The sequence below is a fragment of the Larimichthys crocea genome, chromosome XXII (assembly GCF_000972845.2).
Source record: "Larimichthys crocea isolate SSNF chromosome XXII, L_crocea_2.0, whole genome shotgun sequence".
In the NCBI taxonomy this organism is placed as follows: domain Eukaryota; kingdom Metazoa; phylum Chordata; class Actinopteri; family Sciaenidae; genus Larimichthys; species Larimichthys crocea.
In genome coordinates, this window is record NC_040032.1 from 8,324,626 (window position 1) to 8,343,025 (window position 18,400).

Below are 18,400 nucleotides of genomic sequence, written 5' to 3' on the forward strand. Positions count from 1 at the left end.
CATCTAACATTAAAACAACGCTGGTAGAGTTGTCTTAGCTAACATGAGCTAACATGTAACGTATTATATATATATATTATATACTAAGATAATATTATATTATATAATATAAATATATAATAATAAATAGTATATCAGTATAATAATATATACTAATATAAGACATATAACAAATATTATATACTAACATAATTATATTATTACATATAATATTTATATACTAATATAATATTATATATATTATATTAGTAATAATATTATAATATAATAATATATATATATATATAAATATTATATTAGTATATAATATAATATAATATAAGATTAATATACTAACAAATATTATATATAATATAATGTTATGTTAGTATATAAATCAGAACAGCTGCAGTGATTCATGTGAAAGTCCCGTGCTGTTATTCTCTATAACAGCACTCATGAGCGACTCTCGTCCAATCAGATCGCTCGCTCTGAGCTGGCTGTATCATGATTTAACGCTGCGTCGCGTTAACGCGGCAGACAGACGGAACATAAACGTGTGGCAGACTCGCTCAGTGTAAGTCACACTGCTCAACATATGGGAAACATCTCAGAGCTTCATGGTTTTATTGGCTCTCCCATTGTGTTTATTTAAAGTCCAGTCGGTTCTGAACAATCAGAGGAAAGAAAGAAGAGCGAGCCGAGCTGTGGGAAAAAGTGACGAAGCCGAGACGAGATCTGATCTGAGAGAGACGGCAGAAAGTTTAACACTGACACACATGAGCGCTCAGAAATGTGATTGGAGGACTGGAGGTCCATAACAGAATCAGCTTTAGGAGTTTCTAATGACTTTGTAGAACTGACTCTGGTCACGTGTTGGTCCTTTTAGATCTGACTGCAGCTTTTGATACAGTCGACCATGAGATCCTGATCCTGGTCTGGAGGCAGTGGGTGGGCATCAGTGGCACCGGGACGGTCCAGGTCACATCGGACTCTCTGTGTCCTCCACTGCTCCTCTCTCTCGTGGGGTCCGCAGGGCTCTGTGCTCGGCCCATTTTATTCTCCCTCTTGGTTCCATTCTCAGGGAACATGGCGTTTCCTTTCACTGCTCTGTGGATGACAGATCATGTCCTGCTCAGAAAGTCTGATTCATACTCTGTTAAAGTGCTTACATGACCTTAAAGCTGGGATGGCTTTACATTTCCTGAATTTGAATGAAACAAAGACAGACGTCATGGTCAGGACCCCCCCTAGCTGATCGGGGTTCTGGCACAGTATCGCGTCCCAGTTGTAAAAGTCGGGGGTCAAAGTGGACGCTGATCTTACATTGACAGCTGTGGTGAAGTCCAACCAGTCCTTCAGAACGAGACCACTCGGCTGGATTACTGAAATGAACTCTGGGGGTTAGTGGGTCCTGTCGTCTGCACATCAGACGCCTCCTGTCTCATTTTAAACCTCTTTTCTTTGACTCCATGTGGATTCTATGATTTTATGATTTATTGTACACATGCATAGTTTTGTGCTTTTTATTGATTAGATTTTATCTGATTGTTTTTAATCTTTCTATTCAAACTTCATGTTTGGATTGTGTTTTTCCTTGTGTTTGCTGTATAAATAAAGTACAGACGGGGAAACAAGTTTAACCCTTCAGTGGTCTGACTGTCCATGCTTCTATGTTGTGAACCCGTGACCTCGTTACCATGGTAACAGATACGAGGTTTCACGCCGTCCTCGCGGTGACCTTGAGGCGCTGGAACAAAAAACATCAGCTATCGTCTGATTATGATTTAACCTCTGGGGACATCGCTCAGTGTTTTTGGACTTCCTTTATGAACAGATATGAACACGTGATAACTCAGACAAACTGCACAGCATTCAGCACGGAACAGAACTCTCCTGTAAGACAAAACAACACGTGAATACTTAATAAAGATTAACTCCTCTCTGATCTGCAGCTTAATCACGGACCTCATCAACGTGGTGCACACGGGATGTGGTTTCATGTGTCTGCGTCTAATGAGGAGACTTTAAACTCAGCAGGGACACAAGAAGACACGATGTGACCGAGTCTGAAACCACAAAGAACGAGCAGCGAGAGCTGGAAGGACGAGACTCTGAGTCTCAGACCTGATCCAGTCTCATGGTTCAGATTTCATCTTGTCGAATCCAGGCTGAAGTGAGGAGCAGAGCCTCTTTCCAAACACGATTACACAATCAGAGCCCACAGAGACGACACGGCAGGAAAGTCTGGAAGAGTCTGAGCGAGGCAGACGGAAACACAAAGAGGACGAGGAGGAATCAGATTACTCTGGGTGTGGATGAAATGAAAGAAGGCAGCATGACGCAGACAGAGAAGCTCTGCAGACCTGAAGACCTTCAGGATGAAGCAGACGAGTTTCTATCTACAGAATATTTGGACTTTAATGTCGTTCTAAAACATAAGAATAATTAAATATCCACTCAGCCACAGATTATAGAAGGAAAAAAACAAACCATCAGACTGCAGACGCTTAACGAACTTTAATCAGCTTCATTAACCTTTAATAATCTGACGTCTGTGACCTGCTGATCCACACTGACCTGTGACAGCTGTCTGTACTCACACTGTGTAACTTGAGAAGTACGAACGCTTTACACGCACTAAGTCACACTCCACCAACTTTTGAGTCTATCTGAGTCACTGTTTGCTGATGGGGGCCGGAGTCAGTGTCGTGCCAGAACAGGAGCTGGGCAAGTGGGCAATATATTCCAGGCTCAGCAGCTTCTATGGACATGATGGCAGAGGAGCAGAGAGTGAAGAGGACGCTGACGGAGGAAGCTAAGAAGAGAAAAGGAGAGAGTGAGCGAGCAAGAAGCCGCCGGACAGAGTAATGTGGGACTGACTTTTAGTGTTGGTGAGAGCTTGGTGAAATAAAAGGCTGAAAGACAGACGCCGAGCTGGGCTGACTGCTGCTGGACTAGGCAGTGAGATCAGCTGCTGCTGGGTCTGGTTCTGGTTCGGTTCTGGTTCTGGGCTGATGCTGCTGGACAAGTCAGATATCAGCTGCTGCTGGGTCTAGTTTGGTTTCGGGGCTGACTGCTGCTGCTGGACTAGGCAGTGATATCAACTGGCTGCTGGTCTAGTTCTGTTTCTGGTCTGGGCTGACTGCTGTTGGACTAGTCAGTGATATTAGCTGCTGCTGGTCTGGGTCTGGTTCTGGTTCCACGTGTAAGCTTCACAAACTCTCTGTGACGTCGCTCTGACCTGAATCACCGTCACAGATTTCTGGTTGTAATTACAGAGTGTTTGGTGGAGCTGGTGGTGGAGCTGGTGGTGGAGCTGGTGGGGTGGGGCTGTGGTGCAGCTGGTGGTGGAGGCTGGGACTGAAGACAGACAGTGAGACAGAGACACACTGTCTTTCTGCCCTCTGAGTATGTGCAGTAGTGTTTCTGAGCTGGCTCCGCCCATAGCTGTTACGTCATGATGATGTCACAGATTGTGTGATCTCACCTGACTTTGGCCGTTGTTTCGGCGTCTCGGCCTTTCGAGCGACGAAGGTGATCCCGACGTCTTCCTCCTTCTCAGCGTCTGAATGTTCTCCTCTGTCCTCCTCCGACTCCACGGGGACGACCACGGGGTCTGCACACATGTAACATCTAACGTTAATGTAACGTTAACGTAACATTAACATAACGTTAACAACAATATTAGAACAGCTGCAGTGATTCATGTGAAAGTCTCCGTGCTGTTATTCTCTATAACAGCACTCATGAGCGACTCTCGTCCAATCAGATCGCTCGCTCTGAGCTGGCTGTATCATGATTTAACGCTGCGTCGCGTTAACGCGGCAGACAGACGGAACATAAACGTGTGCAGACTCGGCTCAGTGTAAGTCACTGCTCAACATATGGGAAACATCTCAGAGCTTCATGGTTTTATTGGCTCTCCCATTGTGTTTATTTAAAGTCCAGTCGGTTCTGAACAATCCGAGGAAAGAAAGAGAGAGCGAGCCGAGCTGTGGGAAAAAGTGACGAAGCCGGGACGAGATCTGATCTGAGAGAGACGGCAGAAAGTTTAACACTGACACACGATGAGCGCTCAGAAATGTGATTGGAGGACTGGAGGTCCATAAACAGAATCAGCTTTAGGAGTTTCTAATGATCTTTGTAGAACTGACTCTGGTCACTGTGTTGGTCCTTTTAGATCTGACTGCAGCTTTTGATACAGTCGACCATGAGATCCTGATCCTGGTCTGGAGCAGTGGGTGGGCATCAGTGGCACCGGGACGGTTCAGGTCACATCGGACTCTCTGTGTCCTCCACTGCTCCTCTCTCTCGTGGGGTCCCGCAGGGCTCTGTGCTCGGCCCACTTTTATTCTCCCTCTTGGTTCCATTCTCAGGGAACATGGCGTTTCCTTTCACTGCTCTGTGGATGACAGATCTATGTCCTCCTCAGAAAGTCTGATTCATACTCTGTTAAAGTGCTTACATGACCTTAAAGCTGGGATGGCTTTACATTTCCTGAATTTGAATGAAACAAAGACAGACGTCATGGTCATGACCCCCCCTAGCTGATCTGGGTTCTTTGGCACAGTATCGCGTCCCAGTTGTAAAAGTCTGGGGGTCAAAGTGGACGCTGATCTTACATTTGACAGCTGTGGTGAAGTCCAACCAGTCCTTCAGAGACAGAGACCACTCGGCTGGATTACTGAAATGAACTCTGGGGGTTAGTGGGTCCTGTCTCATTTAAAACCTCTTTTCTTTGACTCCATGTTGATTCTATGATTTTATGATTTTATTGTACACATGCATATGTTTGTGCTTTTTATTGATTAGATTTGATCTGATTGTTTTTAATCTTTCTATTCAAACTTCATGTTTGGATTGTGTTTCCTTGTGTTTGCTGTATAAATAAAGTACAGACGGGGAAACAAGTTTAACCCTTTAGTGGTCTGACTGTCCATGCTTCTATGTTGTGAACCCGTGACCTCGGTTACCATGGTTACCGTCCTCGCGGTGACCTCGAGGCGCTGGAACAAAAAACATCAGCTATCGTCTGATTATGATTTAACCTCTGGGGACAACGCTCAGTGTTTTTGGACTTCCTTTATGAACAGATATGAACACTGAATAACTCAGACAAACTGCACAGCATTCAGCACGGAACAGAACTCTCCTTTAAGACAAAACAACACGTGAATACTTAAATTAAAGATTACCTCCTCTCTGATCTGCAGCTTAATCACTGACCATCAATCACCGTGGTGCACACAGGGATGTGGTTTCATGTGTCTGCAGTCTAATGAGACTTTAAACTCAGCAGGGACACAAGAAGACACGATGGACGACGCAAAGTCTGACACCATGTGACCGAGTCTGAAACCACAAAGAACGAGCAGCGAGAGCTGGAAGGACGAGACTCTGAGTCTCAGACCTGATCCAGTCTTCATGGTTCAGATTTCATCTTGTCGGATCCAGGCTGAAGTGAGGAGCAGAGCCTCTTTCCAAACACGATTACACAATCAGAGCCCACAGAGACGACACGGCAGGAAAGTCTGGAAGAGTCTGAGCGATGCAGACGGAAACACAAAGAGGACGAGGAGGAATCAGATTACTCTGGGTGTGGATGAAATGAAATGAAGGCAGCATGACGCAGACAGAGAAGCTCTGCAGACCTGAAGACCTTCAGGATGAAGCAGACGAGTTTCTATCTACAGAATATTTGGACTTTAATGTCGTTCTAAACATAATGAATAATTAAATATCCACTCAGCCACAGATTATTAGAAGGAAACAAACCATCAGACTGCAGACGCTTAACGAACTTTAATCAGCTTCATTAACCTTTAATAATCTGACGTCTGTGACCTGCTGATCCACACTGACCTGTGATCAGCTGTCTGTTCTCACACTGTGTAACTTTGAGAAGTACGTAACGCTTTACGGCACTAAGTCACACTCCACCAACTATTTGAGTCTATCTGAGTCACTGTTTGCTGATGGGGGCCGCAGTCAGTGTCGTGCCAGAACAGGAGCTGGGCGAGCGTTAGCAATGTAACCGGGCTCAGCAGCCTCTACGGACATGATGGCAGAGGAGAAGAGAGTGAAGAGGACGCTGACGGAGGAAGCTAAGAAGAGAAAAGGAGAGAGTGAGCGAGCAAGAAGCCGCCGGACAAGAGTAAATGTGGGACTGACTTTTAGTGGTTGGTGAGAGCTTGGTGAAATAAAAGGCTGAAAGAAGCACGCCGAGCTGGGCTGACTGTGCTGGACTAGGCAGTGAGATCAGCTGCTGCTGGGTCTGGTTCTGGTTCTGGTTCTGGGCTGATGCGGCTGGACTAGTCATGATATCAGCTGTGCTGGGTCTAGTTCTGGTTCTGGGCTGACTGCTGCTGGACTAGGCAGTGATATCAACTGGCTGTGGTCTAGTTCTGGTTCTGGTTTGGGCTGACTGCTGTTGGACTAGTCAGTGATATTAGCTGCTGCTGGGTTGGGTCTGGTTCTGGTTCCACGTGTACAGCTTCACAAACTTCTCTGTGACGTCGCTCTACTCTGAATCACCGTCACAGATTTCTGGTTGTAATTTACAGAGTGTTTGGTGGAGCTGGTGGTGGAGCTGGTGGTGGAGCTGGGTGGGGCTGGGGGCTGGTGGTGAGCTGGGGTGGCTGGTGGTGCGCTGGTGTGGAGCTGGTGGTGGAGCTGGTGGTGCAGCTGGTGGTGGGCTGGTGGTGCAGCTGGTGTGAGCTGGTGGTGGAGCTGGTGGTGGGGCTGGTGGTGGAGCTGGTGGTGGGGCTGGTGTGCAGCAGCTCTCAGCTCGGCGGTTTGTGGAGCTGTAATTTGTTTTCGTGCTGAGGGTGCGCGACGCGTGGAGGGGGAGGCCGAGGACGGTGCGTCATCTCCAGACAGACAGACAGGACGGAGTGGGTGGGTGGTCAGAGGGCACACGGAGGCAAGACACTGTCTGTCTGTCTGTCTGTCGTCTGTCTGTCTGTCTGTCTGTCTTCTGTCTCTCTTTCTTTCTTTCTTTCTTTCCTCTTTGTGTCTGCCAACTTTTCCTTCATAAGGACAGACGAGTATAATTTCCCTGATAGCATGATTACCTAAATTTGGTGAAACACATGAGACGTGTCTCGTCTGTGTCTGTCTCCGTTTTTCAGGACAGACAATGGTAACAAAAAAAAACAAAACGTTAAGCTACATAAAAGTGGGTGGGACGGATCTACGGTCATTCAAAAGTGGGTGTGTCATGACACACCTGACACACCCACTATCTGCGCCCCTGAGCTGGGCTGACTGCTGCTGGACTAGGCAGTGATATCAGCTGCTGCTGGGTCTGGTTCTGGTTCTGGTTCTGGTTCTGGACTGACTGCTACTGGACTAGTCAGTGATATCAGCTGCTGCTGCTGGGTCTGGTTCTGGTTCTGGGCTGACTGCTGCTGGACTAGGCAGTGAGATCAGCTGCTGCTGGGTCTGGGTCTGGTTCTGGTTCCACGTGTACAGCTTCACAAACTTCTCTGTGACGTCGCTCTGACTCTGAATCACCGTCACAGATTTCTGGTTGTAATTTACAGAGTGTTTGGTGGGGCTGGTGGTGGAGCTGGTGGTGGAGCTGGTGGTGCAGCTGGTGGTGGGGCTGGTGGTGCAGCTGGTGGTGGGGCTGGTGGTGCAGCTGGTGGTGGAGCTGGTGGTGCAGCTGGTGGTGGAGCTGGTGGTGGAGCTGGTGGTGGGGCTGGTGGTGGAGCTGGTGGTGGGGCTGGTGGTGCAGCAGCTCTCAGCTCGGCGGTTTGTGGAGCTGTAATTTGTTTTCGTGCTCTGAGGGTGCGGCTGACGCTGTGGAGGGAGGCCGAGGACGGTGCGTCATCTCCAGACAGACAGACAGGACGGAGTGGGTGGGTGGTCAGAGGGCACACGGAGGGCAAGACACTGTCTGTCTGTCTGTCTGTCTGTCTGTCTGTCTGTCTGTCTGTCTCTTTCTTTCTTTCTTTCTTTCTTTCTTTCTTTCTTTCTTTCTTTCCTCTTTGTGTCTGCCAGACTTTTCCTCTTCATAAGGACAGACGAGTATAATTTCCCTGATAGCAGTGATTACCTATAATTTGGTGAAACCATGAGACGTGTCTCGTCTGTGTCTGTCTCCGTCTTTTCATGGACATACATGGTTTGTCCTGCCGCGTGCGCTCGGCCTGCTGACTCAACAGTTGAGGAATGCACAGTATGTTTTTCCTTAAAGGAAAAAAGTGTGTGGGAATCACAGAGATCCTCAAAGGTCACTCAAACTCTGGGTTCTCTGTACGTGAGGACAGGACAGACATGCTGTCCCTCCGTCGTCCTCTGCTGTGTCTGTCTCGTCTCCGAGCGAGCTGATGAAGAGGAGCTCTCACTCGTCTGTCACATGAAACACTGTGATGAGAAACGCCTGAAGACAAAGACTGTCCTCCTTTCAGTTGGACGGAGCGCGGCGTGGGAAAGTCTTCGTCCTGGATCGTACCTGTCTATGAATGTTCTCTCTAAAGTTAGACGCTTAAACCCCGCCCGCCTGTCCTGATGCCTCACATTCATTCAGACCACCAATCAACTGAGAGGTGCGTTTGATTTTTAATCACAGCTCCTCCAGTCTCAGGAATGTGTTAGATCCATAAAGACGGAGGCGTGGCCGAGCCTCCGAGACGCTGAGCTGATTTCACATCATAAATTCTGCTAATGAACTCTGAGGTGGAATCTTCAGAAGCTCTGAGCTCTGCTCTGTTTGTGGTGCCGTCACCAAACCACAGCGTCTCTACAGGAGACGCCTCCACCCAACCAACACCACCCATTCACTGCAGGTCTGCAGAACACATCAGAACAGCTCGAGCTTTAATGCAGGAGGCAGATGTGAAGCCGAGGACTGAGTGTTTTATATCATGCAAATGACTCAGAGTCTGTTTGTTCTATTACTACAGCTAACAGACACCAACCAGGTCCCCAGCAGCCAATCATCAACCAGGTCCCCAGCAGCCAATCACCAACCAGGTCCCCAGCAGCCAATCATCATCCAGGTCCCCAGCAGCCAATCATCAACCAGGTCCCCAGCAGCCAATCATCATCCAGGTCCCCAGCAGCCAATCATCATCCAGGTCCCCAGCAGCCAATCATCATCCAGGTCCCCAGCAGCCAATCATCATCCAGGTCCCCAGCAGCCAATCATCATCCAGGTCCCCAGCAGCCAATCATCAACCAGGTCCCCAGCAGCCAATCATCATCCAGGTCCCCAGCAGCCAATCATCATCCAGGTCCCCAGCAGCAGCTGATCTCACTGCCTAGTCCAGCAGCAGTCAGCCCAGCTCGGCGTCTGTCTTTCAGCCTTTTATTTCACCAAGCTCTCACCAACCACTAAAAGTCAGTCCCACATTTACTCTTGTCCGGCGGCTTCTTGCTCGCTCACTCTCTCCTTTTCTCTTCTTAGCTTCCTCCGTCAGCGTCCTCTTCACTCTCTGCTCCTCTGCCATCATGTCCATATTCAAAGTCAAAGCTAACGTTAGCTCTGTATCAGAATCCAGTCATCAGACTCTCGGCTGTAGATTGTCGTCTTGTTGTTGCAGGTCACTTTGTCGGCAGTCGGACACATGCAGCGTGAACTCTGATCCGGCTCCAGTTCTGGCACGACACCGTACCCCCCTACACAAACAGTCCTCGGTTCTCTGAGCTCTGATGTGACCAAGCCAAAACAAAAAGCTGCATTGAGCTGCAGTGTTGGTTGATTCTCAGTCCATCCATCATCTGTAACCTGTTCTCCTCATCAGGGTCATGACTTTGGGCTTAAGTGTCCAGCTCATCACAGGGCACGTGGAGACAGACGGCCATTGACACCTATGGACAGTTTAGAGTCAGCTCACCTGTTCAGGTCCAGGTCTGACCTCCGTCCAAGTCTGAAGATGTTTGTGGACGTTTGTTTTTATCTTCAGTATTTAAAGTGAACTTCATACCAGACTTCAGGTCAGTGAAAGTGACGAAACAACAGCAAACACACGTGTCTGTTTAAAAGGAGAATGAAGGGATGGAGATCATCACATGACGTGCTTCCTTTCACCATCAGCTCCAAAGCAGGAAACCACATCCTCAAATACACCGACCGTGGACCGGCAGCGAGCGACCACATACCGCACGGAGTCAGATGGAGCGGGTCAGACTGCTCCAGCAGAGCCAGACTCTGGGAGTAAATGACATAATCACGGCCTTTTGGAAACACAAGCCTGCGTACGCGTCCCCTCCTCCCCCCGCAGAGCGGCCTCGGCCTCAGCTATCCAAACAATAGAGCTGCCCTTTGCCAGGCGACGGCGTCAGCAGCGAGCCTGGAACAACAGAGAGGGACCATGATGACGGGCAAGAGCAATTAAAGTCGTCTAAATCAAACTCTCAGTTGCACAATGTGATTTTCACGTCACAGAAATATGCGGCGTGGTCTGGGAGCTCGTGGGTGGGCACGGATCCAGCGTCACTCCGTCACTCCCCTCCGGCAGACAAGTTTGTGGAAAGACAGCCAGAGAGTGGGACGGATGCTGGCACACAAACGATGATGTCACGTAATGATTGTCGGCTATAGGGCCCCGAGGGCGGGCGGGCAGAGTGCTGACAGTGCCGTGCTGAGATTATGTCAGATACCTGCCCTGCAGGTGAAGTCAGCAGTCAGCGCGTGGCAGGTAACGTCTGCAGACAGGCGGCGGGCTGCAGGCAGGCGGCGCTGGCAGAGGCGCTGTTATTCTGTTTACCCGGGCTAATCGCTGCAGCTCCAGGCTGAGCGGTGTGGGCGCAGTCCCTGCTGCCGCATTCCTCTGCACGGCTTTAAATAACTGCAGCAGCTCCCCCAGCACATGGGAGGAGAGTGTTAAAGATGGCAAATAAGCTGTTTGTTTGAGCCGCTCAGCACAGAACACACGTGCAAATATACACACTGTTCCACCGGGACGCTCCCAAAATCACCTAATTACTGTTTTCTTTTCCAAACTGCAGTCATGTGACGAGTTTTTCACAATGAGAAGTGATGACACGACGAGTCTTCATGGGAAACTCCGGCTCCGACTTTCTTTGTGAGGTTTGAAAAGAAAACAAAGAGTCGAACGTCTGAAGAGTCAGAGATCCAACTTCAGCAGCTCCAAGAGTCACACGGAAACCTGCCGGGCTCCAAATAACCAGGAGTCTTATTTACCCATCATGCATAAATAGACGTGGAGGTGACAGAATGTGCGTCCATAAATATGAAAACACACACACACACACACACACACACACACACACACACACACGTTTGAAAGTAAGAAGCTTTTCACGCCTGATAATCTGGCGAGCCTCCCTCATGTTTGTGTTTGAGAGGGCGTGAGCTCGGGAACCGAGCCCAGCTCGGCCTCTGAGCTCGGTCCAACCTGTGGCCAGAACCCGGAGTGCTGCAGGTTTTTGGTCGCCCGCGTCAGACCGCGTTCTCTGGCAGAGTCTGGCAGCGAACACAGCAGAGTGTGTTAAAATAAATGTGTGTGAGTCTCTGTCTGACCCGACTCACTGACTGGACTTCATCTTCAGGCTCTCATGGACCTCTGACCGGGCCAAGGGAAAACCAAAACAAACCACACGGCTACTACTGTCACTCTAAATACAGAACCACATGGGAAATCCTGAAATAGCCATTTCCACTCCTCGTGATGCCCATTTTAGGGGAGACGAGCAGGCGGGATATGATAAGGCCACTTCCTGTGCAGCACGAGGCGCCGCGCTCGGAAATACCACAGAAGAAGAAGACGAGGAGGTCAGCGAGCGGCGAGCTGGTTTCTGTTTGTTTGCAGAGAAAGACACAAACAGAGCGAGTCCTCCACCTCCTCCACCTCCTCCACCTCCTCCACCCTCCCTGTCCTACACAGAGTTGGCCCTTGGATACTTTGTCAGCCAAACACATGGAGGTAATTACACAGCACGCCTCCATGAGCCGGTAAACAGGGTCAGGATCCAGGAGCACGCAACCTTCATTCAACGTTCATTCAACGTTCATTTAACGTTCATTCAACGTTCGTTCATTCGTCAGCCTTTACAAACATTTCTCAATGATTCTTTGATTCCTGACATAACGACGCCGCCGCAATGATGACGAGTCGACGGTTCCAAGAAACGAGTCCAACAGACGCCAGACGTCCTGCCAACACGCCGCGAGGCGTTCAAGTGTCTGCGCTTTGATCAGGTTCAGGAAGCGTGCAGTGAAGCAGCATTAATATTAACGAACGCTCACGTGTCGGTGATGAAGCGGCACACACACACACACACACACACACACACACACACACACATCTCTGCGGTGTGTGTGTACTCAGGTGATTTGTTCTCGTGTTCAACAGGTAATCCACGCGGAGACGATAAGGGCGGAGGCTGACGGTGTGACCACTAGGGCTGGGTATCGATTCAAATTCCAAGAATCGATTTGATTCCCACTCTCAAGACTGAGAATCAGTTATCATAATCTGATCCGATCTGATCCGATCCGGGTCAGTGTTATTAAAACCATTTCTTTGGTCACCTGAAGCTTCGTTTTCAACAACGGAATACGGGCGCATATCTTTGCAAATGTAACCCGCACTCGCCTCAGTTATTTTAAGAGAACGTACAGAAGTGGCTGGTAGTTGTAGTTTTCCTTGAGTGTTCTTTTGTTGTTTTATTATATTTCCACTGAATTTCTATTTTTCCCACGTTAATGAACGCATCATAGTCATTCCGACGGCCATTGAACGCACCTTTAAACACGGTGCACGCCTGTTTCAATTCAATGACGCGACTAGTGGGGTTAAATTGAAATTTCAATTTAATTAAATCGATCTTAAGGAATTAATATGCAAATCGATTCAGAATCGGAAAATCGATTTTTTCAACACAGGCCTAGCGACCACGCCTTCAGATTAAAGAAATGAGCTGATGGAGTTTAACGTTCTAATCGATACGTTTCTATCAACCACACACTCCGATGAGCCTGAACGCAGCACGACATCCACCTGAGGCTGGCTCCAGAAGAGAGTCAGTCTTTACATCACAGAGACTACGTCCAGGTTTTAGACTTTAGGTCTAAATCTAACCCAAGACCAAACTCTGCACTCTCAGCGTTTTAATGTCTTTCAACTGTTGTTTTGGTTTTTATTTTCTCAGGCTGAAAATGGGTCATCAGGGTATATATATCTATATAGATCTATATATATCATATAGATATTATATTAGTGTAGGTACATATTTAATCTGAGTTTGATGTTTTTCTGTCAGAAGAAGTCGACCGTGTTCTCCGGTTGGTTCTCCAGCTGACGTCCTTCATCCATCTTCATCTTTAAATCCTGAAGCACAGAAACATTCAGAGAACCTTCTCTATTATTTTGAGTCAGGCTCTTAAAAATGACATTCATGTGTTGGCAGACGTCCCAGATCCAGATCACCGCTAAACCCTGACTGACTGTTTCTTGGCCTCGGCGCGTCAGTCCGCCACATTCAGGCCAAATTCTTTCAGACTTTCAAAGTTTTCTCTGCACCTCCAGTTTTCCTCGGCCTGGGCCTCGGCCTCGCCACGCTGACGTCACAGCAGCTCAAATATGGAAAAGTCTTCATATTGTTGCTGCTGCAGCCGTTTTAACACGGCAGAGAGAACTTTCCACTTGTCCACATTCCAGGCCTCGCTCTGAGCGGCACAGATCTCTGCAGGCGGAGCTCGACTGCTCATCTCCAACTGCAGAAAGACTTTTCTCATGAAATCCACGAGGCAGGTGACGGCAGGGCGGCTCCGCGATCCACAGCAAATATGAAGCAGCATGAGCTATTCCAGGAATTTCAAATGTCTCTTCAATTATTTGACAGAGACGCTCCAAAACATGACGCACCACAAAGAAACCCAGCCAGGACTCTGCAGGACTCTGCAGGACTCTACAGAACTTCACAGGACTCTGCAGGACTCTACAGGACTTTACAGGACTCTGCAGGACTCTACGGGGCTCTGCAGGACTCTACAGAACTTCACAGGACTCTGCAGGACTCTACAGGACTCTACAGGACTTCACAGGACTCTACAGGACTCTACGGGGCTCTGCAGGACTCTACAGAACTTCACAGGACTCTGCAGGACTCTACAGGACTTCATGGGACTCTGCAGGACTCTGCAGGACTTCACAGGACTCTGCAGGACTCTGCAGGACTAAAAACCTGTCACCGAGTTCGATGCAGGATTCACTTGATCTAGTCCGGCCCGTTCTCTGTCTGTGAATGTTCCTCTGATTTCTTCATAAGCTTCCTGCAGCGAGAGGAAACTTTCAAATCCAAAGATACAAACACGAGAGGAAACTTTCAAATCCAAAGATACAAACACCAGAGGAAACTTTCAAATCCAAAGATACAAATACCAGAGGAAACTTTCAAATCCAAACATACAACACCGAGAGGAAACTTTCAACTCCAAACAAAACAACAAGAGGAAACTTCCAAATCCAAACATACAAACACAGAGGAACTGTTCAAACCAAACATACAAACAGCAGAGGACAACTTTTGCAAATCCAAACAGACAAAACACGAGAGGAACTTTCAAATCCACACATACAAACACGAGAGGAAACTTTCAAATCCAAACATACAAACACGAGGAAACTTTCAAATCCAAACATGACAAACACTGAGAGGAAACTTCAATCCAAACATACAAAACACGAAGGAAACTTTTTCCCAAATCCCAAAACATACAAACCAGAGGAAACTTTCAAATCAAACTACAACACAAAAAAAGTGGACAATCAGCATAAACCATGAGACTGACTTGAAAGGATTCAAAAAACAACTTTTGACTTCAGGAACGGATCGAGCAACAACTCCCACCTGGACCAACCCTCCACCTGGACCAACCCTCCACCCTGGACCAAACAAACTCCACCTGGACAACCCTCCCACCTGGAACCACCTCCACTGGACCAACCTCCACCTTGACCAAAAACCTCCACCTGGACCAACCTCACCTGGAAACCAACATCCCCGGGACAAACTCCACCTGGGACTCAACCTCACCTGGACAACCTCCAACCTGGACCAAACTCCACCTGGACCAAACTCCACCTGGAACCAAACAAACGCCACCTGGACCCCAACAAACGCCACGTGGGACCAAAACCACTACCGTCTAATTAATCAACGGGAAAAAACCCCGCTCTCCTCCATCAGTTTTTTCTAACTTCTCCTCCCATCAGTTTCTAAACTCCTCCAGCAGTTCTGACTCCTCATCAGTTCCTAACTCCTCCATCCAGTTTTCCTAACTCCTCCATCAGGTTTCCGACTCCTCCATTCAGTTGTCTGACTCCGCCATCAGTTTTTTTTTTTCTAACTCCTCCTCAGTTTCTAATCCTCCATCATTCTGACTCCGCCATCATCTAACTCCGCCTCCAATCAGTTCTACTCCCTCTATCAGTTCCTGACTCCTCCATCAGTTTCTAACTTGCTTCTCCATCAGTTTTTCGAACTCCCTCTATCAATTCCTGACTCCTCCAGCAGTTCTTAACTCTCCTCCATCAAGTTTTCTAACTCCCTCTATCAGGTTCCCTGAACTCCTCCATCAGTTCCCCCTACTTCGCCTCCCAGTGTTTCTGACTCCTCCCATCAAGTTCTAACTCCCTCCTCCATCAGTTCCTGACTCCTCCATCAGTTCTAAACTCCTCCATCAAGTTCGGAAACTCCTCCATCAGTTTCTGGCTTCCTCCCCATCAGTCTAACTCCTCCATCCCATTCCTAACTCCCTCCTCCATCAGTTCTAACTTCCTCATCCAGTTTCTAAGACCTAACTCCTCCGTACCATCAGTTCTAACTCCTCCCTCCATCAGTTTTCTGGGACTCATTCCACCGTTTTTCCGATCCTCCCATCAGTTTCTAAGCCTCCTCTAATCAGTTCTGAACTCCCTCCCATCCATTCTAACTCCTCCTCTATCAGTTCGGACTCCTCCACCGTTCTGTGGACTCCTCCACTCTATATTCTGACTCCTCCATCAGTTTTTTCTAAACTCCTCCTCTATCAGTTCTGGACCTTCCCTCCATCAGTTCTAACTCCGCTCTACAGTTCTGACTCCCTCCATCAGTTTCGGACTTCCCTCCCATCAGTTCTTAACTCCCTCCTCCTATAGTTCTAAACTCATCTCCCCATCAGTTCTGGACGCCCCCGCCTCCATTCAGTTCTAGACTCCCCCTCCCACAGTTCTGAACTCTCCATCAGTTTCTAACTCTCCATCCCAGTGTTTCTAAATCCTCCCATAAGTTCTTAACTCCTCCATCATTCTGACTCCCTCATCAGTTTCTGACTTCCTCCATCCAAGTTCTAACTCCCTTCCCATCAGTTCCTAACTCTTCCATCAGTTCTTGAACTCCTCCATCAGTTCCTAACGCCCCTCTTGCCTCAGTCTTGACTCCTCCCATCAGTTCTAACTCTCCCAGCAGTTCTAACTCCCCTCCATAGGTTCTGCCCTCCTCAGCAGTCTAACTCCTTCCATTCAGTTCCTAACTCGCTCTTCCATCAGTTTTAACTCCTCCATCAGTTTTCTGACTCTCCATCAGTTTCCGAACTCCTCCCATCAGTTCTAACTCCTCCCCTCTATCAGTTTCTGACTCGCCATCAGTTGTTCCTGACCGCCCTCCATCAGTTTCTAACCTCTCCTCTATCAGTTCCCTGACTCCTCCATCAAGTTCTAACTCTCCATCAGTCTAACCCTCCATGCAGTTTCTACTCCTTTTCCCAATCATTCTGCTCCTCCATCAGTTCTAACTCCTCCTCCATCCAGTTTGTCTAACTCCTCCCAATCAGTTTTCTAACTCCTTCCTCCATCAGGTTTCCCGACTCCCCTCAATCAGTTTTTTCTAACTCTCCATCAGTCTAACTCCTCCAGCAGTTTCCCTGACTCGCCCATCAGTTTCTGACGCACCCTTCCATCAGTTTCTAACCTCCTCCATCAGTTTCTAACTCCTCCATCCACAAACTCCACCTGGACCAACCTCCACCTGGACCAAACTCCACCTGGACCAAACAAACTCCACCTGGACCAACCTCCACCTGGACCAAACTCCACCTGGACCAAACAAACTCCACATGGACCAAACAAACTACCGTCTAATAATCAGACGTGACCCCGCTCTCCTCCATCAGATCTAACTCCTCCATCAGTTCTGACTCCTCCATCAGTTCTGACTCCTCGATCAGTTCTAACTCCTCCATCAGTTCTAACTCCTCCATCAGTTCTAACTCCTCCTCCATCAGTTCTAACTCCTCCTCCATCAGTTCTGACTCCTCCATCAGTTCTGACTCCTCCATCAGTTCTAACTCCTCCATCAGTTCTAACTCCTCCACCAGTTCTGACTCCTCCATCAGTTCTAACTCCTCCATCAGTTCTGACTCCTCCTCAGCTCGACACCGAGCCACAAACAGAACGAGGTCCGGTGAAATCCGGTTGTGAGACTGACGTAGACTGCAAGGCTCCACGTCTCACCACAGCTGATCTGATAGAGCTCAGGCTGAAGGCTGCAGTCAGGAAGAGGTGGAGGAGGTGGAGGAGGTGGGTGGGGGTATAGATGTTTAAAGTACATTTATATGTGATGTAATGAGCCGTGTCTCAGTAATTAAAGTGCAACATGGGAACTTTTTTCAGCTCCGGCTCAGTTTGGACCGCTCCACATAAATGTTAATGACGCAGAACGTTTAGAGAGCGTTAAAGGAACGTTAAAGGAACGTTTAGAGAGCGTTAAAGGAACGTTTAGAGAGCGTTAAAGAAACGTTAAAGGAACGTTAAAGGAACGTTAAAGGAATGTTTAGTGTTAAAGGAACGTTTAGAAAAAGGAACATTTAGAGAACGTTAAAGGAACGTTTAGAGAACGTTAAAGGAACGTTAAAGGAACGTTTAGAGAACGTTAAAGGAACGTTTAGAGAACGTTAAAGGAACGTTTAGAGAACATTAAAGGAACGTTTAGTGTTAAAGGAACGTTTAGAGAACGTTAAAGGAACGTTTAGTGTTAAAGGAACGTTAAAGGAACATTTAGAGAACGTTTAAGGAACGTTTAGAGAACGTTAAAGAAAGATTTAGAGGATGTTAAAGGAACGTTTAGAGAACGTTAAAGGAACGTTTAGAGGATGTTAAAGGAACGTTTAGAGAACATTAAAGGAACGTTTAGAGAATGTTAAAGGAACATTTAGAGAACGTTTAAGGAATGTTTAGAGAACGTTTAGAGAACGTTAAAGGAACATTTAGAGTATGTTAAAGGAACGTTAAAGGAACGTTAAAGGAACGTTTAGAGAACGTTAAAGGAACGTTTAGAGAATGCTTCAGAATGAGTCATTGTTTCACAGACGAGACAAAGAAAGTAAAAAACGTTTAGTCACCATGTGATGATGTGAGTATTTACACTTCAAACTTTAAGTACTTTTACTTCAGTCTGTACTCTGTAC

The 18,400-nt window shown here is 47.7% G+C and overlaps 2 protein-coding genes across 2 annotated transcripts in view; both read right to left on the reverse strand.

The window, feature by feature from the left end:
- ltbp3 (latent transforming growth factor beta binding protein 3) overlaps positions 1 to 18,400 on the reverse strand; it is a 36,016-nt gene that overhangs the window by 14,447 nt on the left and 3,169 nt on the right. The window lies entirely within an intron of this gene.
- Positions 16,943 to 18,400, reverse strand: part of LOC113744353 (DNA-directed RNA polymerase subunit beta'-like) — a 2,370-nt gene continuing 912 nt past the window's right edge. Inside the window, exon 2 of the mRNA XM_027273593.1 lies at positions 16,943 to 17,356. Coding sequence (XP_027129394.1) covers positions 17,072 to 17,356 — 285 coding nt within the window. The 3' untranslated portion in view covers positions 16,943 to 17,071. The remainder of the gene's footprint in view (positions 17,357 to 18,400) is intronic.